At 39.9% G+C, this 25,189-nt stretch overlaps 1 protein-coding gene across 2 annotated transcripts in view; it reads right to left on the bottom strand.

Annotated features, from left to right (window-relative positions):
* The window catches only part of pebp4 (phosphatidylethanolamine binding protein 4), a 55,738-nt gene that overhangs the window by 27,402 nt on the left and 3,147 nt on the right, over positions 1 to 25,189 (bottom strand). For both annotated transcript variants that reach the window (XM_085179317.1, XM_085179318.1), the window contains 2 exons: positions 23,963 to 24,089; positions 2,778 to 2,876 (listed from right to left, as the gene is read on the bottom strand). In XM_085179317.1, the coding sequence (XP_085035443.1) occupies positions 2,778 to 2,876; positions 23,963 to 24,089 (226 nt within the window). The remainder of the gene's footprint in view (positions 1 to 2,777; positions 2,877 to 23,962; positions 24,090 to 25,189) is intronic.

The following is a 25,189-nucleotide window of genomic DNA, read 5'->3' as shown; positions in this document are numbered from 1 at the left end:
GCTGTCAGGATTTTTTCCCCCCATTTAACTTAACTAGCTTGGCCCACAGTTGTTATTAGTCTCTGGCTCTCTTCCACAGTGTGTCTTTTGTCCCTCCCCCTCACCCCCAATTGGTCGCAGCAGATAGCCGCCCCTCCCTGAGTCTGGTCTGCTGGAGGTTTCTTCCTGTTAAAAGGAAGTTTTTCCTTCCCACTGTCTCCAAGTGCTTGCTCACAGGAAGTTGTCTGATTGTTGAAGCAACTGATGTTGTGATTTGGTGCTATATAAATACATTTGAATTGAACTGAGCTTTAGCAACATCAGGACTGAGCTGTATTTTCTGGTTTGAGTAAACCACACTTGGAAGTGCCACAGATTTTACAGCAGGGCTTTGGACCGACACCAGCTTGTGACCCCTGAAGCTGGTTTTGTGTTTGAAACCAGAGACCTTTTATGCACAAGGCAAATATGTTAATCGCAACAACACAATGTCATTATCTTAATATTTCTATTGATAATCATTCCAAAAGAAAGACATCTGCTACTTGGTTGGTCCGGTCGGCCTGATAATGATCACACTCTGATTCACAAGTATCCTTCTCAAGTGCGTCTTACACAGCAGTCACGTAATTAAAAAAACCCTCAGCAACATGTTTCGATAGGTGAACAGCTGAACATGCAGAGCAAGGTAAGGTGAGGAACCTATCTAAACACAAGGTACTCTAGCAGGTCTTTGCTGTGCTATCATTGATTCTCTAATGAGACTTTGGTGGAGATATCGGTGTAAATCTGTAGCGCCTTGCTGCTCAGTCCAGCCTGACCTCACTTCATTCTCAGTTAAATTATTAAAGAAATGTTTTTCTTCATAACTCCGGATATGGATAAAAAACAAAAACAAAAAAAACTCCACACTAATTATGGAAACATCCTCATCTAGGGCAAGATTGCATGACCTTGTGCTAATGAATATATATGAAAAGACTATGGCTGCTGCAGCTCACACCATCTGACGAGTGAGGATCAAAACACTGATCCCTTTGACATTTGAAAGCATGACCCCTGACTTCAGCTAAAGAAACTTTCCTTTCAGAGTAATCTACCATCAAACACATTGTTACAAATAACTAGTGAATGTCAAATATTAGCACACAGAACTTTTTATTTTAAATTCACATGAAACAATAATACAGAGAATAAATTTAAAAAAATCCTCAATCATATTTGACTGTGACTCTAGTCTTTTCTTTCTGAATTACATATACTTATGCATTCATTCAAAAATTGACCGACATTGCTGTCAAAACTGCTGAACCAAATCAAAATCCAATACATTCACATCGGCACTTCAAACAAAACTGAGATTTTATGATGTCACCTAGGCACCCTGGTCAATTAAACACCTCCCACTACAGTTGGCATCACTCAAAAGGCTCATTAACCCTTCTGACCAACCACCAGTCACAATCAGAAAAACATCCCATCACATTGGCCAATCCCTACATGGGCAACGCAGGTCAACACCCACACAAGTGACAGGAAATTGAATTGCTAGAGAAAATGTGCTCTGTCTGAGCACTTGAAAGACATTTGTTTATTCACAGCTAGTCGTGCAGCCAGGCAGACTTTATTGGCTTAAAAATAAGAAGCAAAGGTGATGCCTAATACAATTTTACAAAGTGCAAATCACTCCTTTTTTTATATCATTGATGTATGTGAGAAATGTGAGGTAAATATTCATAGATTCCTTACAGTAAGCCAAAGTGTAGTTAAATAAACCAACTCTCACCAATGAGCTCAATCACAGAACGCACAGTCTACTGCAGGTTTTCCAGAATATACATCCCAAATACATTACATTTGGATCTTCAAATCAATGTGCCGTTTACTTCGTGTATGACCACGCCTTATAAAAACGAAATGGCAGCAGTGATACATCGCTGAAGCGTCTTTGTGTGGTTGTTTCTTAGACCACTAGTCTTAATCTACCGAGTTGATCTCCCGGTTACCGGGGGATTATAAAATGTCGGCAAACCTCTAAATATTTGAGGCAATCAACAACTCAACATGCATTTGGCGTTAGAATGCAAGAATGTGAAAACACACAAACGAACGGATAAAAAGGAGTGAAATATGAAGAGAAATAAGGGGATCGGAGCTGTGCCCATTTCGGGGGTGTAAAATATGGAGAAGTGTGGATCATTGGGGGAGCTGCTCTGCCTGGGGGAACAGATGAAGGGAGGACATTCTGCCAAGATCTCTCCACTGAAGGGGGAGCTGAGGGACTGGAGCTCTATGGGAGAAAAGAGTGTGCGCCTCGCATGCTGCTCTCCTCAATCTCGGTCTCACACGCCTGCATTGACACATCCCAGGCTCTCTGCAGCAGAGGGAAATTGCTGCTGACAGGGCCTTGCAAACTTTCACAGCCATTTAGAAAGACTTACTCCCACACTTTTGTCACAGGCATTTATTGCACAAGATACATGATATGAAAAATTAACATTTTTCAAACTTGGCATCCTTTTTTTGAACCAAGTTAGGCTTAAAAACCATTCATAATTTTTCAGCCTTACGATCGGCCCCAGTGCAGATGTAAACACTACACATGCCAAGTGAGACCCCGAGATTATGAAAATGCACAATTTTCAAGAATTTTTTTTTTTAAACAGCCACGCGCTACATCATAAATTTGTACCCCATGAGTTTCTAATCCAATAACAAACACGGCCTGTGTCACCATCACCAAAACACAAGTCTTGTTTTTCCTTAAAGCAGCGCAGTTTTTCAGAGTCTTAGCGTACCTGTATGTCCACGACCAACCAGTGCCTCCAGTAAGCAGATGTTGGCTTGCTGCGGTTCGGAGCATCAGGATCGACCATCACCAAGACGTACGTCTTTTTCTGCAAACAGAAGGAGATTCATATATTATTGATTTATTTAACACAGACAAAGTGTTTACCGCAGTGCCACACACACTGTGATTGGCCCAGAGGCACTTTGAGCAGCAGCAGTACCTGATCCCTTCTGCTTTCTAAACAGCCATGTGCCGTTTGCACATTACGTCGCCCAAGGCTTGACAACTGGAGTTGGTTTAGATACTCAAAAACACACACTTTACTTTCTAAGCTTTACGTTACCCTATTTAATGCTGTGTGAATTCTTATTCTATTCATAAAATGTATGCAGACAGCAAACAAAGCCAGAAGGGTGGGTTTTCTTCTGTGTTAACAGTCTTAATTCAGCTGCCAAGGTTAAAGTGCTCAAAGTATGAAGAAAGCTGTCCTAAAAAGGCAATGATACACATTGGAATACAGTAGCTGTGCTAATCACAAACTTATTCTTCCAACAAGTGAGCTCTGTTCCTTCACAGTTATTCTTAAAACTTCATATCATTACTGTGACATCAACAAAATGACAACGTTTTGGATCCGATACCAAATCCTCTCGTTAACATATTCACAGTAACTTTCTGCCACTTACCAAGTATCTTTATACCCCTCAATCTGTCAATGGATAAAGTGAGAGAAAAAGCATCTTAACTAACACTTGATCACAGTTATTGGACGTTGACTTGGCGGCTTAATTGCCGGAAAATCTTCATTCTGTCTGTCCCTAAAAGTTAGAGAATTATGAGAGCAGATTGAATTATTGCGAGAGCACATTTGTCATCCCTGGTCCAGTGCCCAAAATCTGCCAGACCATATGATGGGCTTTTTTTATTTTGTTCACTTCCTCTACAAACAGAGACATTAATCAAGGCTGTTTCAATCCTCGCTGTCCCCCTTACTGTATATCGTGCTTCCTACAGAGGCGATACCATAATGCTATCAGCTTTAATACACAGAGAACAGATGCATCGTTTCTTACATTCTCACGTCGGCTGCCAAATAACACTGTTGGGAAAGTCGGTGCAGGAAAACATTTTCCATGTAAACATAAATCTTACATTTCTGTTTGTTGTGTCCTATCAATGCATTCGTGCAGGCCTGTGAAAATTATCCTAAGCCGATGTACTTGAATGAGATAAAGAAGTAGTCATGTATTTTTTCTGCAGATGCTCATTTTCAGAAGGATTCTCTGCCTACCTGACAAGCAGTAATAAGCGTAAACAACTAAGCCTAATAATAGGATAATACTGTAGTCTCAGTGATAGTGCCTGCAGGTAACATCCAGACACACCAGCAACAATAGAGCCTCCTCCACAGCCTGTCAAAAGTGACTCTATATCAGTGACCCCCCCCGGGCAGCTTACCAACCATGACCTGTTGCCTTCTCAAGAGTTGTAATCCTCATTTGTACATATTTGCTACCAGGCAAAGAAACTGTGATAATGTAGTTACACTAATATTTAAGTCAGACCCCGATGCATTCAGAAATAACATGGTTTCTAACAACAGATGCACACACCACACACACGCGTGCACGTAGACACACACGCGTGCACACAATGACTAAAAGGGGGGGAATTTTAAGCATTTAAATTAAAAATGACCTCCAGTCACAATTACCATTGAAAGAAATTGCACTTCATTGGATATTTCACGAAGGTTACCATGGATGGAAAGACACCGAACGGGACAGGTTTAGTCTTCTGAATGCCAAATTTAGAACAACACTGAGAACATTTCACATTAATTTCCAACCATAACAACAAAGACACCGCCTATTTATGGTGGGCACTGAATTTAAATGATTCCTGCATATATTTCTTGCTCGAATTTCTACCTGTAAGAATCTGTCGGGTCCAGCTGGCATGGGCAGCAAATAATACAAGAAGCTCCCTCCATGCTTGCACTTCACACATTGTGGCATGTACCCTTCTCTATTACGAGGACATTTTTTTTTCTCCATCTGTCAAAATCCACATTAATTACGCGCAGATATGTGCAAAAGACTCCGGGGAAAAACAGATGCATATTCTGCCATCTGAAATTATTTAGCGGTGCTCGAACAAACTAAATGTATATCAAAACATGTTTTAACGGGGGGCTAATTGTCATAGCTGTACACTGGGAGGCACACATTTTTAAAAACATGCTAGAGTTTCTCATTAGTATTAATTATTAGTAATATCTGAGCCATGTTGATAATTTAAAATTCACTTCTGCTGCTTATGATATCTATGACTGGTGACGGTCATTTTCTATATTTTGGACAACACAAAAATTTACATAGTGCTTAAGTATTCAGTTTCTTCCATATACTTAGCTTATACTTATAATTAGACTTTGCACAAAGGTGAGAGGTCAGCAACCCACTCGGTTATTCTTTGTAATGGGTACAGGCCTTGAAAAATGTCACAATATTCTCAGAGCTAAAGAAAGCAGAAGTGAAATCTGAAGAGGTGTTGGCCACAGACCACAGAGCTCTGTCAGGCCATTATACAAGTGGAGATGTGAGGGCCCCGAGTGCAAGCTGGAGGCGGGAAAAGATTGAGCTTGCATTCTCTTGGGATTAACCTCCCACTGCCTGCTGTGATCGCAGCAAAACGGCCCATTGAGACCACACCTTGGATGCCAGGGGGGTGCATCGGACCCCGAAGTCAACTGGGCACCTCGTTAATGGCTACTGGTCAGTTGCAGAAAGGAAAGGGGGGGTGCTGAATAATATACAAATTCTATACCTCTTTGTGATTTTATGTAATAGGAGTGTACAGGTGATATTTGTTAAATTACATGTATGCCAATAGCATCGAATGGATATAGTATTTGCAAAGCAGGAGACGTCAAAGAACAAAGGCAGAGGAAATCTGGTGTCTCTCTGGATGCATACTGTATTACCTTTGAGTGAACTCTGCTGGGGATGAGAATCAGAAAGGATGGGTAATCGCTGCTCTCGTAGAGCCTGCCTGGGCTATCGAGCCCAGTTCTGCTAACTGATGACACCACGGAGGGCGAGAGTAAGTTAGCGAGAGGGAGGGAGGAAGGAGAGGCCCCTCTGTGAGTTTACAAGTTCATGCTTTATCCCTGACCCAATCCCAAACTGTGTCGTCCGTGCAGCTGCCTATTAATACATCCTTCGCTTTATCCTCCCAGCTCTTCGTTTCCTTCAGCCTCTGCGCACAGAATCTGTAACGTTTCATTAAATGGTCAACAGTGCTCACTGCTCGACCCCGAGCAAAGCAATGCATCGATCCCAAATCCTTGTTTAAGCAGCAAAAACACTTGAACTCATTTGGTAATTAACAGGTATCTGTGTTGTGATTAAGAGACGGCGATGGCTTAACAACCATCGACTGCAGCTTATAACGAGGTTCAAAGATCATTCTGTAAATACAGAAAAACAGGAACTGTAGAACACGACTGCAGAAGTAAATTTATCAGAGGGCAGAGAAAATGAGTCTCCACCTAATCAGCTGTTCTGTTCTTTGTACAACCAAACAAGATTAATGGCATTTTACTTACTAACAATGTGTATAAAACCATATCAAGTGAAGTCACAGAGAAAAGTTGAGTGGACTTTTACAGTAGGGACACAGAGATAAGGTCTCCTTATAGAATCATGATAGCAGGGAGAGGGACAGACGGGTGAATGATGGGGAAGGTTAACAGTGGTAAGACTGTTGGGGTCAGAAGATGAGGTTCATACTGGTGACGAAGAGGTCAGAGGTCAGCCAGGCAGAAGTAATTGGATCCTTACCAGAAATATGTGGGACATACAGCCAAAGATTAGATGGAAAAGGAGCGCTGCAGCATTCACCTAGAGGTCACTGACCTTACAGGTAAGGAGGCCCCTCATCGTCATTAATAGCAGCCCATCCCCCAATGCTCATCGGCAGAAGCTTGGGAACCTCATTTTCCTCACTGCTAGCAGCGTTTTAAAACCCTCTTCATAGTCAGCCATAGAGAGCACGCTGGTAATCTGCACCACAGGAATTGGGTGAGAGACAAAGAACATCAAACGATATCTTTTTTTGCAGCGATTAAACGGTCTTGTCATGTCTACAGAGACTCTAGGACCACTTTTACAGTTCACTTAAGGGAATGAGGTTGTTGAGCCGAATTATGGGTAATGTAGTATCCCAATTGGGGTTTTTTTGTTTGTTTTTTAAAATACAGACAATATATTTTCTTATGTGGTCTAAAATATCTGTCTGCCAGCTCTGGGCTGAACATGGTTCTCCAATGGCAGCTCCGTACCAGACCATAGGGAGCTATGGACTGCCCGTCTACCTGCAAAGAGTACCTGTTGCCAGGCAGTGTCCAAAGTGTGTGATACGTGGTTTGGTACTTCAGCCAGACACGGAGAGGAGCAAAGTTAGAAAAGTGTCCACTGCAGCAACTGTTTGTAGTCTTTAAAAGATTCTTCATTCATCCATCCAATTAAATCCAAATCACAACAGTCCCCTTAAGGTACTTTATATTATTCATGAACAAACCTCCAATAAAAACCCCAACAATCAGACGACCCCCTATGAGCAAGCACTAGGCGACAGCGGGAAAGAAAAAACTCCTTTTTACCAGGAAGAAACCTTCACCAGAAATAGGCTCAAGGAGGGGAAGCTATCTGCCCAGACTGGTGGTGGCTGAGGGAGGAAGACAGGACAAAAGGCACACTTTAGAAGAGAGCCAGAGCTTAATAAGAACCATTTAATTAATACATAGTGTTGTGTAAACACACGGTGAGTGAAGAAGAAATACTCAGTGCACCAGCCCTATTGCAAGTCTGCAGCGTAACTAAGGGAAGGTTTAGGGTCACTTGATCGAGCCCTACCTATAATGAGCATGTCAAATCAACTCTTCACCTCTTTTTCTGATTTATTAAAGCAGAGAAGAAGTTGTGAAATGCCACAGTCAGAATCAGAACTGGGTCTGGTTTTAAGGTGACCAACAGGGCTGGGTATCGTCACTGATTCCTAGAATCGATTCAATTCCGATTCACAAGGTCCCGAATTGATTCGATCCACGATTCGATTTAATTCGATTCGATTCACTTTGATTTGAATCTGGGAAATTTTGACAGTCAGAAATATTATAATTCAGATCAGTACATTTACATATTTTTGTATCTATAAAAAGGAAGCTGACACACGCAAGACTTTATCAAAGGTGTGAGCATCACACCAGATGCCTTTGTGTCAAAGTAGCTGAGGATAAAACACAGAAAAACCTGAAGGTGATTTTTCTGGCCTGGGATTTTATAAAAATATTCTGCAGTAGATCAAAAACGAAAGAAAACCATTAATCAACACATGAACATTACTTCTGAAGTTACAGCGGTTTTATTAGAGACACGGCTAAGCGTTTTGCGTTTTGCATAATTTTAAAAAGTTTAAATTTGTTCAGTATTGAACGGCAGAAATTAGGTGTACTTTTCGGAAGTATATAAAACGAAGAAGAAAAAAAACGTCGGCCGACAGCGCTGTAAACAACGGTAGACTTGTGCGTAACAAGCAAGCGAATAATGCAGAAAACAGTACAGAGAGAGAGAGAGCTGTGCATCATAGTCGAAGCAAAACAGTAAAAGTCAGAGTGAATTCATGACGATGTTTATGTGAAGCCTAGTTTGGATCTTCTTTTGCTGCTGGTTCGGTCAATATTGTTTGGAGAGACATCAAACTAACAGCTTTAGAATCAGCGCATAAAGGGCGTGAACACAAAGCGCGGACCGCCGACAGATCAGAATCAGCGAGCTGTCGGCTTTCAGCCCCGACCGTGAGAAAGGCGACATCTAACTGATTCTGATCCGCGGGTCCGCGCTGTGTGTTTAAGTCTTTGTGCAGAATCCGTGTTCCTGCTTTCATTTACTGTCTTAGCTGTTTGGTGGTTGTTGAAATTTTGTGAGATTTCACCAGAGATTCTGGCATTTCGGGCAAAATAAATTTATATTAAAAAATCGATTCAGGATTTTAATGAATAAATTTTACGTTATCCAAGCCAGAATCGATTTTAATCGATAAATCGATTATAAAAACCCACCCCTAGTGACCAACATCAGACGTGCTGACATTATAACAGAAACAGTGTTGTTAAAAAAACAAAAACATAACTATAACACATACAAAGTTCATCACTTAGCTCTTTGCATGTGCTTTGAATATTCTCCTTAAACTATTACAAACAGTTATAAATAGTATAAATTCTCTGACTCACACTTGAAACTGACCTTTAAAGTCAGAGTTTCTATTTAAAAAACATTTGGTCATTTTGCTCTAATAACCTTTAGTACATATTTACTATATGGAAACATGACCTGCACGCACTAAAGCATTATTAGTAGTTTGTAAAGTTGGCCTGCAGAATTTCCTGTGAGCCAATACATTCATATTTAGCCATTCTTACCAAGCCCAACTATAGTTTTTATTTCTATTTTTTATAAAACATTTGCACTAAAAGATATTATTTACACTTTAAGATATTTAAAAAATTCCAATTTATGCTCCATTTACATCCTTGCCTCCTCCACTAGTGTCTCGATCGTAGAATCGAGAGCATGATGAAACTAGACTAAGACAGAAAACCACTTCCTAAAATACAGCTTTATATCTCTACATGAGGTCATAAAACCCACAAGGTTCTTTTTAGATTACATCTAAACATAACCTAAAAAAAACAAGACCTTTGCATGTTTAGACACAAAAAGTTCTTGGTTTAAGGTTGGGCAAATTTTAAGGGTGTGGTATACCTTACAGGGGTATGAACAGAACTAAAATATTGTCTCAGCATGCTGCACTTTAATTTAATGTTTCTTTTTTGCCTCACTGTAAATGCTCACATTATGAACCCACACATGAACGTGGGGTTTAAATAAGTCTTAAGTTAGTAACTTTAACTACCAGATATCTTAGGTAGACAAAGTCAGCAACACATAAAGTCAATGCCGAGTCCTGACACTATTATAAACTCTGATACTGGTAATAGTTTACCACTCACATGGTTTATTGGCACAAATAAAGAATGCAAAGAGAACACCAATAGTTCTCTGTGTGTTCTTAAACGCCTCACACAGTGCGGGCTGCTCACTACCTCCAAACCTTCCTATTTTTAACTCAGCCTCCTCCCACACAGGAATGGAGTGTGAAGTGGCTTATAAATCCACACTTCGAGGAGCCACATGGTCAAAGCAAAGTCACATGTGGCTACAAACGCAGATTCTAGGCCTAAAGACAACATAGCTACTAGATGCCCGCTAAGTAGCTAAACAGATGAGTGAGCGAGCTATGAGGAGGTTGCAGTTCAAGGGGACTGAGCGGAATATGAAACACAAGTTTACATAATTGCATAATCACGTTTTCTGTTTGAACATACAAATATGCTAATATGGTACATTTGAATCTAATTAGCACACGGCGCAAGGCAATACGAGACAATGCAATTACATTCATAGCCTATAGTCTACCTAATAAATGTTACTACAGTGTGTGTTATTCAAGAGTCCTGAACAATGTCCATTATTTCAGCCTCTATAACCACAAATGAGCAGCTCTTGGATAAACTCTGGAAATTTTTAAATTCAGCCTAGCCTGAACTTTGTTTATAAAGCCTTGCACTTCTGGTGTGAACTTTGTAACTACTATGAAGCCATAGCTAACAGTAAGATAGTTCACAGTCTGATTGAAGCTTGAGGGGGTGAAGGAATTAGTAGCAGCCTAGGGAACCATTTCTGCATTTCTCTCAACACTGAAGACTTCTTTCACCGCACCATGCTTGCGAACACAGCCGTGCTCATGTTAAGCTTATTAGTCACCCTGGATGCGATCTTGCTAGCTGAGGCTTTCAACACTTTCTACTGGTGGTTTTACACACATACACCTACTCACTGTCATGAAAGCATTTCTGCAAATGCACATGCTCAGACACAGCAACAACCACTAACAGGTATTCTGAAGAAACATGGGGCCAGGTGCTTGGATGCGAGCATGAGATCCAACTAGTGCTAAATGAGGCAAGAGGGAAATATTTCTGTCATGTAGTTTGGCTGCCAAGAACACAGCGCAGTCAAATGGGGCAAATTACCTCACTGGACTCATATCCGTAATTAATCTGTCAAGCATGTCGCACGCTGAGAGTCAGATCTATTTTACCAGCAAGTGCTGCCTGAGAAAGTTAAAGGTGAGCACACTGTAATTATTTCTCCTGGATTTGGAAATCTAAATCAAGCACTTTAAGGTAATTGGTGGATGAAAAGTAAAACAATGCAGATCTATTTTGGATTTGCTAATAGTGTAAACGCAACCCAAAAACAGCAGGTTTGCACACATTATGTGAGATTTCAATTCTATAAACAATGAAAGCTCTTATTTAATCTTTATTTTAACAATTTATCCTGGTAGGCACATTTTATTTATTGTAATGTTTGGGAGGAGATGAGGGAAACAAATAATTAACATTTTAATTAACTGTTTTTGTTTTAACAGAACAATTGTTTTGGTCTCCCGTCATCTAACGCCACATGTTCAAGTTCTCAAGACAGGCTATTAATTGCGCATCGTGGTGGTAAAATAAATTGTAAGGGTTACAACGGTTACACTTCATGATGAACCATCATGCAGCAGACAAGAGTCTGAAGATGTTGGGAAACATGCTGCCTTGAAGGGAGACTAGTTGTAAGCACTCTGACACCCCATTCCTATTTGGCCATCGGAGCTGTTAAAGGTGTCAGGGCTGTTCACAGGCACTGCATGTTTCACCAGCCAAGATGGCTTCCACATTTTTTCTATCATGATTAATTATGGTTTCTGATGGTAGTACAGTGAGAAAGTGTAAATTATTCCCACATTTTCTTGTGCCCTCCGTTCAGTCACTGTTGTGTAGGAAGATGCTATTGACGCCATTCATGGATGGCGACCAAAAGGCATCTACATGGGGTGGCAAACTCTTGTGCCTATTAAGGGGTGGAAGTGGTGGTGGTGGTGGTGGGGGGGTGCTTGGCGTGTGGGCTGAACCTAGTCCAGACTGCCAGTTGACAGGGCCGGATTTTCCAGTATGGAAGAGTCTTGTTTCAGTGGGCGAAGCTGGGTGTTGGGAGACTGGGAGAGAGGACTGCCCAGGGCTTGGAAGCTTGAAACTGAATATTTCAAACAGACAAGCACCGTCTGTGTTCCAGTGTCACCAGCCCACCCGTCTGACAATCAGGTCCATGTCATCATGGGCTCTGAGTAATTCAGGGAGCACTCATATCACCTTAGAAGATATGGTGATTTCAGACGTCAGAGCAGTCAGCGGCAGAAATAGCACCGAATGATATTCAGCATGAAGTATGGAAGACAGTAGAGTACAGTAAAAATGTTCACCTACAGGCAAAAGCGTTAAAACCACAGAACAGCAAAAGCTTGGTGAAATGCAACCACAATGCTGTGCTTTGCTTTGAATCCTTAAGAAAATGCACAATGTAGTCTTCAAACACACACACACACACACACACACACACACACATCCTGTGTACCCAGCACAGAAAATCCTTAGTTTTGGAGAACTGGTTGAAATAAAATAATTCGTCTGACAGATCATTTTGTGCGTGCTGATATATTTAGTGCTGTCAGAGAGGACATCACAGAGAATGGCACTTACATCACAATGCAAAAACTGTTATCAGAGGAGGTACAGGTTTATGGTTCAAGGGCTCGTCCATTCATAGAGAACAAGCTCAGCCTCTCTGCCTGACACACTGATAAAGACAGCACAAATAAAACAGCTCCACAGCTCCATCTTTGCCTCTCCCCAAGGGAATAATATATCACCCATCTGAATGTGGCACATATTGAATCATTTCCAGCGTTGATGATTCATTTGAATAAATCAGCCTTTTTTATTTTGCCAACTTGAACTGATAGTGAAATAAGGAAAACTGAAGTAACATTGTTAGATGTGAGGAAGGACAGGTGTTAGAGTGTTCTATAGGACTGGTAATCCTAATCCCCTTTCAAGCAACAATTAATGACTACAGCAATAATCTCCGCATATATGTTCCTGCAATTCCTTTTTAACTGTCAACCATAACCTGCCTAGCTCACATAGACGAAATCCAGGGGGATATGTCGCTGCAGGCAGATAGGATCTTATCCTGGATTTGCATAGATAAATGCACAGCAATAACTCGTGCAGGGACAGATATGGTTTTGACCTGCGATATGTCATCCATCTGACCATGCACTATTGACCGAACCTGCTCTGGGGAGTTTCGAAAGAAACCGCCGGGCCAGAAAAAGAGGTCCGCACGTTATCTGCATTAATTCTTAACAAATATCAAATATTTAAAGTGGAAAGAAAAATTAAATATGGAAGCTTCCCAAACAAAAACTTTCAATGTCTTCCACAAAAAAAGCTACGGATACACAGGATCAGCCTATCGGCAAATATGAAAAATCAGCAGCTTGTGCAATGAAAGGGTTATATCCGTATTCAAGCTAAGAGACATACTCTAACATACACAGACACAAATCCTGTTGAGCTGAGCTGAGCAGAGATACCCTACCAGCCCTCCAAGGCACAATTAGGATTTCACGGGGGGAAGAAATCTACATTCCTGCACACATGAAAAAAGTCCTTTCTCCCTCCTCACAACAATATCAACTTTTTACTCAAGGAAAAACCTGAAGCACCACTCGATAGGATTTGGACAAAGAAATATAAAAAAAAAACAAAGCCAGGAAAAAAAAATATCTAAATTTAAGCTGCAGTTGTTAAAAAAAAAATATTATGGTTGAGGAAAATCCAGTCCTAAGCCTCCCAGTTCCAATCAATTTCTTCTATTCTGCGTGCTATGAAAAGAAGCTACCACTCATAGTTTGTTTGAAGTGGAGCTTTGCTACGTTCAACAACATTTATCTGGATACCCTCAGCGCATGATTTTAACACCTGTCAGACATTTAGTCCAAGTACAAGAGGTCAAGTAGCTGTTTGAATATGAAAAGAGATAAACCAAAACAATACATTCCATTCCACGAGCCACAATCCTAATAAGTGCACAAATTCACAGGAACCCAGTCAAGTCATTAGGACAGGAACATACAGCATGTTCTCTGTGAGAGTCTCAATGATCACTGTCTGTTGTGTCTTTCCTGTCCAGTAATATCTGTCAGGAACCTACATAAAAATTATATTGTTTAGTAAGCAGCAAATGCATTTCCTGAAACCTATATCTGCATGTTAAATGTAACAACACAGTTCAGAGTTCTTCTTCTTTTGGGAAAAGAAAACATTTATAATGAGTCATCAGTGTTTTATTACAATCTAGATCATTAGTTTCATTGTAAAGGATCCATTATTCATCGACATAACAACACTATTACGCTCTTTTCATGCCGTGTTGTATATGATCTGGAATTGTGCTCTGCAATCAAATCTCTACATAAATGCATAAAATTTAAGAGATCAGAGTTATAACAGTTACTATACTCATAACTGATGTGTCATTATCACAAGTAAGTCGCAACTAGTCTCATAAATAAGTTATTTGTAGGGCTGTTTGATAAAATGATATATATCGGATGACGACGTCTATCGTTTCATTTTACGCTATCGTTTGTTTCATGGTGTCGCAAAATAAACTCTTTACGGCAATATTTTTTCACCGTTTTGATGGTCACTGTAGTGGCTATATTAATTTCTTAAAGTTCTCTCTTTCTCTTAGGATGGACAAGTGCCTGTTTTTATGCGTTGTGGTTAGCAACAACGACGGTAACACCATCGCGTGTCCGCTTGTTTATGATCCACATAAACCTTTCACAATAAAGCTCAAGATCCTGTTGAGACTTTTCAAAATAAACTGAATCACGTGAAAGAGCAGATTATTTACGGATGAGAAGTAAAAAAGAGCCGCCAGGTGCTAAAAAATAAACCTTAGACTCAAACATTAGAACAGGCTTTTACCCGCAGCAAGCTGTGTAATAAATACTCACAAAGAAAATGGCGGCTGTTACAACTTATGTCTAAAAATGTGTAGTTTCATGCATCGGTTAAAACACTCGACTCCAGCTATATGACGCGCAGCTGGAAACACTTCCCGCAAGTTGAGCTGCCCGAGATTCACAGAATTTACAAAAATGTTACATTTTTGTGATTTATATCATTATCGGACGATAGAATTCTTATATCGGGATATGAGATTTTGGTCATATCGCACAGCCCTAGTTCTTTGAGTAATTTTTCTAGCTAATCTACCCAAACTAGACAAGATTCTGTTTCTCAGGAGAGAGTATTTGCCGCATTGATTTATGTGATGTCCAAATAACCCAAATAACACAGTTTGTCTGTTTGTCAGCAGTCAAGCAGTCCAGTTTTCAAGATGCCTTGTTTACATTTTGTGAGATGGTAGATACCAATAACAGCTTGAGCTGATTTTATTTTGGTGACAATCAGGTCATGGTTAAGGTCACGCCCTTTGGAGGGAGTTGTACTCTCTGAGTGCTCTTGTTACAAAATACTTCATGCCATGTATATGTGACAAACAAAACCTTTTTTAATGTGTCATCACTCTAAAATGACACACGTAAAGGTGAAACCACACAGGCCATGAGTGACCTGTTTTTTTTACCCTGTATGCAGCTATGTGGTATCAGGTCAGCTACACTGCACCATAAAGGAGAACTTTAATATTCCCTCAACAGTAACACTTAAAGGTTTTGTGGTCAAAGCTTCGCATTTATTCGTTCATTTTTTCCCTTCCCCTCACCCAGTTGCGGCAGAGGGCTCTCCCTCTGCTGGAGGTTTCTTCCTGTTAAAAGGGAGTTTTTCCTTCCCGCCGTCACCAAGTGCTTACTCATAAAGGCTCATTCTATTATTGGGGTTTTCTTTCTGTATTATTGTAGGTTTTTGCCTTATATATAAAGCACCTTGAGGTGACTGTTGTTGTGATTTGGTGCTATATAAATAAAATTCAACTGAATTGCATTCCTAACGTGTCACTTCAAAAATAGTACAAGTACCGTGAGAAAGTATAAGCCCCTTCCTGATTTCTTGTTTTTTTTGCATATTAGTCATACTTAATGTTTCAGATCATCAAACAAATTTTAATATTGGTCAAAGATAACCCGTGTGAATACAAAATGCCATTTTTAAATGATGATTTCATTCATTAAAGGAAAAAACCTATTCAAACCCATCCGGTCCCGTCTGAATTTAACCACATCTTTAAAAAAAAAAAAAGTTGACCACAATGTCACATTTAACTTTGACACACATTAAGCTAAATACCACGATGACAATGGATGGTCAAAGACTTCAGCTACAATGAATATCTCCAAGTGCAAACTCTTAGCTCTCCTGATGAGATCTGGCAACACTAATGCCCTCAGGCACATCCATAGAGCATTATGCCAAGTAAGGACATTAGCAATACTCAAGTTTGACCAGGACCTTTTAGTTGGCCGGCTTGTGAAGTGGTGTTTTAAGGAAAAAACACATTTTAACTGTCACAACTGATTCTCAGATTTGTGTCGCGTCTGAAGAAAAGGTTAAGCACATCATCTATCTGAAAATGCCCAAATCTGCAGTCGGGCATAAACTTGGCACCCAGATATATCATGCCATCACTACGCTTCGGTTTTCTCATTATCCATACCTCTTATGACATTCACAGAAAGAAACAAAGCATCCTGCCAACACCTACTCTGTGAGAGAGCTCTTTCAGTTCAGCTCAAAAGCTGAGAGCTCCAAACCTCCACACCACAGTGTGGGCAGTGCTGGCAGAGCCATGTGCCTAAGAACACTGACTGAGTGCAACAGTTGGACTAATAACAGAACAAAAAAATAAAAGTAAAATGGACGCACAGCGGGGACAGCCACAGCTCCACAGATGAGAAGCAGGTCGACTTCTGCCCACCTCCCTCTTTATGAGGAGCGGAAGGTGTCCACAATGCTTCTGAGGTCTTAGCGCCATGAGGGGCGGTGAGCTTGCAGCTTCAGCCACTTCAGGGTAAAGCAAATCACTTTAATATGTTAAGAAGATTAAGCTGGATAAATGTCTAGATACATTTTTTGAAAAGCCACGTAAATCTCTAGTGTTTTTATTTGGGGAGGGGCGGCATGTGAGTCAGTTGAGACGATCAACACAAACCCACCAAAACGCAACGCCATTGGGTGGAAAAAATTGGGCTTATTTGAGATTTTGCATTTTAAGCTTCTTGAATCTAAGACCATCCCACCTCTTTCTTATTATTTTTAACACCAACCTTTGGGACAACAAAACTAGGAAAGGGGGGGAGAGGAAAAAAACAAAAACAAAAAACACTGGTCACAGTTTCATGTGCTCTCTCGGCTTAGGCTCAGCTGTCTTATCGTGCTTATGCTGATTTTATAGCTTTAATTGCGCAGGTCAATGTTTTCCTTGAGACTGTTAATCTGCTGATAGCATGTAAAAAAAGAAATGCACAACAAAACCGAAAAAACAAAGGTTAAAGTTCAAGTTCTTTAAAATGTAGACAGCTGAAGGCCTTTTCAAGATTGGTTTTCAGGTAAATCATTAAAGTCACATTGATTAATTGAAGCGAGTGCATACTAAATGTGGGACGGATGACTGACTTTCTTTGCTATCTTAAGAATTAGCAGTCTGAGGGTGTCCGCCTGTCAGCTCGCTGTGTTAGAAACATTGAGTGTGAAAATGAAAGGGAGAAATGGAACAAATAATGTAAAGGGATTAACAAATCATTTGCATAACATTTTCTCTGCTTCCAAACTACAGGGTAAGGAAATTGACACGGAAGACAGTTTTATCATTCCCTCAGATCAATCGACGCGCCAATGGACCTGGCTGCAACGACAGCAAGCAGCCTTCTAATGTCAAACGCAACCTAACTTACCTCAAAAAGCAGTGAAAAAAAAGGAAAGTGTAACTAAACAAGTTGGGAGAAACGAGAAACACTAGAAGAACATTCTCCGAAAAACTTAAATAGAGTCTGTCTTTGAAAAGATACTTTGCCTGAGCCAAACATGTATTAACCTGTTTTTTTTTTTTTTCTTCTTACACTCTTTCTCCCCATCTCGAGTTTAAGACAATAAGACCACTGGGGAGATGAAGGGGATGGCATTATGGAGAGTTAAGCATTATGAGCAGCCCTGAAGCTGTTCTTAAAGAAGGTGAATCAGAGGATTGGGACACAGCTGTAACTAAACCCCTGTGCCGGACCACAAATGAGAAGCACAAAACATTTTGGGCAAAATGCCACTAAGCCAAGCTTCTGGGTCTTAAGTAAACTTCACTTGATCACTTATAACTTTGCAATTACTTAGTCGTAAAACAAAAGAAGCTGTCCAAGAAAAGGGGGGAGTCAATTACCTCAGTTTCACACATAGGCACCTCAGTAAATCTGTCTGGAAAGTTTCAAGTCTCTAGTTGCCCTTTTTATATTTAAGACGCAATATTCTACGACTAAGTATTTAAAGGAAAGTTTCTAGTTTATTCTACCTCCGCTCCCCCCCCCCCCCCCAGCTGGACAGAACACATTAAGGAAAATGTGCAAGTTTCTCACTGTGTCAAAGCACAACCGAGTCGTCTGCAGATCTTACAGTGATTCTCTGGCAAATGTTAGGTTTCTGTGGCTCATATAAATAGAAATTTAATCTTGTATGTTTGTCTAAGTATCCACAGCAGACGCACTTCCCATGCAGATTATGAATCTCTGAACAGATCTCGCAGTCAATGTATATGAACCGACGAGAGAGCGAGAGAGAGAGTTTCTGTGTGAATATTGAATAATAATGAGGCAGCACAGGTTCAGGTGGTATTTTTATTAAAGACCTGCTGCTTCGCTAAGTCGTCGCTATTACCTTTGCGCTGAGGCAAGTTTGAATCTAATTAACGAATTTCACAACTGTCGCCCATTGTCTTCAGTTGTTACGTTTTTAAAAATGAACGACAGCATTTATTTTTCCTGCCAAGGAAAAAATTGACCTTTAAAAACAAACAAATAAAAAAAGTCCAATCAATATAAAAGAAAAGTTCCTCTTAAATGTATGTTGGTAGGTTGAGCTGGCTTTAGATTTTAGAGCTTTGGTCAAACCGTGAATCATTTTCTCAAATTCAGCTTGCCTGCTTATAAGCCTGACCATTGTCAGTGGTAAGAGCATACCAGAGCTTCTTTAATCTGTTCTTATCCTCCCATTGATAACACAATACATTTTCATGGTAATTGAAATCATATTTTACTCACAGCCACTATATACAAGTACTGCTGCCTACGCTCTTAGAGCAAACGTAAGGTGAAGGAATGCCACGCTACTGCAACAACAGGGTACAAAGAGTAGTTAAAAAAAAACAAATATACTATCATTACAGTGGATGGAAAAACAAACAGGAAAAGGTAGTAGAAATGAAAAATAAAAAGAAGTAAAAATGAGATATACAGGTGTCAGGTACAGTCTACATATAATTTCAAATAAACTGTTCTTTGTTTTTCAGACTTGCCAAATGAGGGCAAACCTTAAACCTCGCGGCTTCCTGTATAACTACCTCTGTTTTCACCTGTAGCGGTCCACATGCCACACACATGCTCCATGAGATGCAAATTATTTTTCTTCTGTGCAAGGAGGAGGTTTATTGCCTCGCTTCATCGCAATAAATATGCATCATCAATCCAGCACTCCTAGTAGCACAAGGTTGGAATTCTTCCCCTCTTTAGAAGCTTGTGTGAATCATACATACATGTTGTGTAGTAATGGGCTGTGTCTGAATGGAGCGGGATACGGGTCAGCTTAACGGGGTGTTATGATGACAAAGGGGAACATTAGTTAAGGAAATAAACTCCCTGAATCCCAGCCAAACAGGCTGAATTTAATCCAGTAGAGCCAAAAACACCCACCCGATGACAATGAATATGCAATTAGATGGTACGTGTTTCACTAACTGACCCTCAACTTCATATAAAAAGTGCAGGAAGTGCCATGTTGGTTCAGCTAGATGTGCATCTTCTAGATTCTCTGCTGAATCAAGGCCATCACCTACGGAAAATAAAAACCCTTATCTCGCCACTATCACATCCCCAACATGAAGACCTATCAGGAATCCTGCATGGGTGGACATGTAGGCTTTCCTAGGAATGACAGGGTCTGTTAGAGAGGAACCCCACCCTCGCTTTCTCCAGCATGCCAACACAGAGGAGAGTGGGCAGCGCTGAGACGGCAGCCTGCCGTGGGCACTGCCAGGCTTAAAGCTGCCCTGTCGTCATCAGAGGCTTGCAGAAAAGAACACTGAGATTCACCAAAAAAAGAGGAGGGGGATCGTTGCATTTAAATCCTCTCTCAACGCCCCCACATGTTTTAGCAAAGCATAAAAATCATTCACGGAAAGAGAGAAAGCGAAAAAGAAAAAAGATAGAGGGAAATAGAGAGGAAACAGCTATTAGCAGCAGTAAGCAAGCTCAAGAGATCATAGTGAGGCAGCTCTAATCGCAGTAATGGTTTAAACCCTCATTCCATCCACCAGATGCAAGAAATGTCTACCCAAAAACAAGGCTTTGAAATCCCCCATGTCTAAGAATGTGCCCTGTGGCTATGGTCCTTACTAAAAAAAAAAAGAAAAGAAAAGAAAAACAACTCCAAAACTGTCTCCAATTTTGGAGTAACTATGTGGTAAAGATAGCAATCCTGTGGCCTGTGTTGTTTACACAAACTATATCAATGAAAGATGACCATCGAAATAAAGAGTAAAAAATAAATAAATAAAATTGTTTAAATAAAACGTACCACACATTAGCGTCAGTAATAACAAGCATGACAAGGCTTACGGATGCACAAAAGAACATCTAAAATAAATAATTGAATTAATTGGTTCATTAAAAAAAAAACAAAAAACAAAAAAAAACAAGACAAACATGTCCTTCAGATTAAAACAAAATAGTGAAACTGTGTAACATTAGTGCGAGCAGGCTTTGTATGTCACTTATTCCTTAGTGCCTTTAGATCGTACATTAGTTAGTTGAATTAATAGCAGCCAGTGATATAGGTGTAGACATGTGCACGTATAAAGCTTTGGTACTTCACTGGAAGTAAAAACAGAAGACCAGAAGTTTATCCGAGGGCTGAATTAAGACCCATGGGAAAGGCTTCTTACCTGCATTTAAAAACATGTGTAAGGATATGTATAAATGTAAAAACATTTTTTTAAACTTTCCATAATTAAAAATAAAACGACTACAATGAATCCAATCTGCCTTGTTACAAATGGTCAATAAAGCCTGAAATAAACCAGGACAGAATTCACTTAAAGGCTCTCTTGTTGTGCCAAAATGCACGCCTGGGTGACCTGCAACACAGCAAAATATGCAGTTTTAAATCCTTTTCATATAATAAATGCTTTCATTTTCACTCTTGCTTTACTCTTTCCTGTAAGCACAGCTCTATTTCAAAGGTTTTCTGTCCTCAGGCAAGTTTGCTGGTTCTCCAAAGAGCATTTATCTACATGATGAACTCACTATTGCTTTCTGCGAATCAAATCTTCCTAAAAGCATTTTGGCATTTGCAGCAGATATTAATATAGACTGAAACAACAACAGTTTAGATTTGAAATAGGACGACTTGAATTTTCTTTTTCTGAAATTTGGTTAGGAAACTTTTTAAAGCATAAACTTGAATTCTTCATATTGACCACCTGGTAAAGTGCATATACATTGATATTTAGCAACGGTAGCACAATGTTACTTTAAAACGTGTTATACAGTGCATACAGTGAGCTGACTCACAGACCTCTGATGCATGACCCACAGTACATAAATGTAACTGACTGATTCCAACTCATCACGTTTATCTTGATACTAAAAGTAACAGGTTCCAATTATTTCTTCAAATGCTCTTTATACAGGCAACTTTCACTTTATGTGCTAAATTTGAGGAATGAATTAGGTTATAAGTGTAAAGTAATGACCTTATTTCCTAATTGATCCCAATCACAAGGTGACTGCACTGTGTATTTTGTATATTACAACTGGAGTACAGTCGAGAAAAGCCAAACTATAATGACCAATTGCTTATTACTACTCATAGTAGCAATAAGCAATCTAAATAGAGTTCCAAAGAATTTACAGTCACGGAGGAGTGTTTTAGACCACCAACAGGTTCAGAGGTTAAAATATTTATGAAACTACGTTCATGTCAAACATGGGGCCTTCAGCAATCTGTACTCTGAGCTCTTTCTAAAATGTCTCCATTTGTCCTACAGTGTTTAGCATATTACCTTTACTCAAGAGACTGTGCGTAATCCGGCCGTGTTTTCAGTTCAGTCACATGAACCAATGCGTATCCCACTCACTTCACACGGTAGATGCTTCTGAAGATGCAGAGTGTAAGCAGGATTTCTAAAAACACTCCATTAGCACACACGCCAGGTTTTCATAACACATAAGTTCAAAGTGGCAAACAGTAGCGCTGAAGTTTGGACACAGAAATCCGCAGTTTTTGTGATCCTTTGCTTTTGTTTTTGGTCATGAGCACATATTTAGATTGAGGTTTATGGGACTACTGCCCATTGTGTTCTATTACAATTACTCAGCAGGCATGCATCCCGTCCCAGTAATGAAGTGGGTGTTACAGTGGGTGGATTTCAGCGGCCACTATTCTGTATTCTTGCTACCGGGTACAAGGGCTGTGTGGCAGAGAATAGCAGCAGCGCTGGCAGCATGGCACGGTGACAGAAAGCGTGGTGGACCAGCAGACCAACCGCAGAACCACGGGCGACAATCTCAGCCTTCAATAGCGTGTGTTTACATAAGTGTCAGGAGAAATGGAGAATTGAGAATTTCAAAGCCGAGCAAATAAAGTTTGTATTGATTTAATCTAACATGTAATCTGTTTTGCTGTCTGACACTGATTCTAGCAATAAAAGAGAATCATGTAAGACAGCATTACAGATAATACGACCATAGATCAAATGGAGTTTGGGCAAGAGAAGGGCAATAGATCATGTTCAAGCTAGACTGCTTAGCTCTGAAATTCATAAACTAGCTCCTAAATCGAGGTGGCTTTCAATTTAAGTTTTCAATTTACAGATGTAGGATTTTTCAGCGCTCTTTCTGTGGAATGGGTCGCATGTCTCTTTCAATCTACTGCTCACAACTACACAGAAAATGATCCACTGATAAGTAATCGCATAGAGAATTTCACTACACAGATCATCTGAATGTAAGGATTTGGAGAGAACAATAAAGCATCCTCAGCTAGGTGCACTTTCACCTCATTTTCCATTCTTGCTTCAGTCTATTATATATAAATTTTATTTAGGCATGGATTGTTAATGTCATTTTCTTCTTACAAGCAGTAAACATCATCTGATTCATATTCAAATGAAACTTATCCAAAATATTAAGGCTAACAAGAAATTTAAAGCTGTAGCTTCAATCAAATACTTATGATTTAGGCTGGATCCTTCTCAGCTGTACTGATAAAAATCACAATTCACAATTTTTTTTTCTTTTTTACATTTAGTCATTCAAAGACCAGAAATGAGGACACCAAGCAATATTACCAACTTTACAATTTGATAGTACAAACTATAAGTGCAGATACAACATAACCTTTGTTTGAGACAATTGTTCCTTGAGAGACTTACAAGTGTGGGGTAATTGCACCCCCCTCTGGTGACAGAGGTTGCTGCAATGAAACAATGACGAGTGCAGCTGTGGTAACAGAAGAGGACAGGGATACTCAAAAGTTAAAGTGTTCTGTTATACATATATAATAAAAACACTTTATTTTAACTTATGATTTAGAAAGCTGTTATTTAAATTATGCCTCTTATAAATGTAACGCTAGAGCTGTCCCACTTAGGTACACATGAAACCTTTTTTTATTCATTCCTGCCCCCTAGTGTTGGAAAAAAGCATGTGCATATTTCCCACTTAACGCTGTCTTCACAGAGACAAAATATAATGTTTAACTTTGCCCCCAAACTATAACTGCTAGAATAATTCTGACCATTTTCCCTGCAGAATACTAAGAATAATAAGACAAAATGCTCATATTTAACAACTCTCAGCAGTGGAATAATTATTCTGTGGACACAAATACAGGATTAGAAGGGGGTATTTCATAGCTCTGAAATTCCATAAATGAGGTCTTACCTTCTGTGCAGTAGAGAAGTAAACCTGTGGGGCTTTCCAAACTTGGCTGACTTTCTCTCTGAGGCTCTTTGGGATTATGAGGCATTGATAAATGTCCAGCTCTGGGTAGATCACCTCTAGTCCACCACTTTATTGAAGAGACATATTAAAATTAAACTAATTTTATACAGTTTTGTATTATGTTGTATTAAGGATGAAGTGAACAGATGCACATTGTGAGATAAACACAGGTAGTTTAACAAAGTGTATATAGCCTGCATACAGCTGTGGTGACATGTTTACCTCCACTCATTGTGGGCATAGATGTCATAGTAATTTGATTTTTTTTTTCAACTGTTGTTTTTCCAGGTAAGAATGATTGCACAGCTTTCATCTTTAATGACTTTAAAAAACAAGAATCGGTGCACATGTTTGAATTTATTTTGGATTTTCTCAAATCCACAAAAGGTTTCAATGTCACTTTGCAAGATGCACCTGTAGCAGACACTTTGTAATAACTGCCTGGATATTTTAACACTTTTCTTTGCAGAATAGGTAGAATTCATTTAAACGGATTGGTGTTCGGGCATAGGCTGGGCTTTTAAGCATAGTTAACCAATTTTCAATCAGGTTGAGGTGATGTCTTTGGGTTAAGGTTAGCCTGCTTTAGCCACTCCATATTCAGTTTGATGTATATTTGGGTTGATTGTCCTATTGGAAAACCCAATTGTGTCCAGATTTCAACTGTCTCGCTGTTGGAAGATTTTAGAGGTAATCCACGTTCTTCATTATTTCATCTACTTTGTGCAATGTACCACTGGTAGCCAAACAGCCCCAGAGCATGATGCTACCACCACCATGTCTGACAGCTGGTACATGGGTCTTAGGCTTGAAAGCCTCACTTTCAGTCCTCCAAACACGCCTCCTGTCATTCTGGCGAAACAGCTCAATCTTTGTCTTGTTTGACCATAAACCTTTTCTCTAGCAGTCATTTGGCTTGTTTATGTGACTTTGAAGTAGGGGCCTTTTACTAGTTTGGCACCCCCCTCATGTAAAACTTGCTTCAATCAGTTTCCAGTTTATGGCAGGCTTGAGCCTTGGTGGTTCCTGGGTTGTTCAATTTCTTCTCATGTGAGAGTGACACGTTGGGTCTTCTTCCAGTTAAAATTCAATTCAAAGTTCAATTTTATTTATATGGCGCCATATCACAACAATAGTCGCCTCAAGGCGCCTGTTTCAGACCACGGG

This window comes from Neolamprologus multifasciatus, chromosome 12 (assembly GCF_963576455.1).
Source record: "Neolamprologus multifasciatus chromosome 12, fNeoMul1.2, whole genome shotgun sequence".
NCBI classification, from domain to species: Eukaryota; Metazoa; Chordata; class Actinopteri; order Cichliformes; family Cichlidae; genus Neolamprologus; species Neolamprologus multifasciatus.
This window is presented reverse-complemented; position numbering and strand designations above follow the sequence as displayed.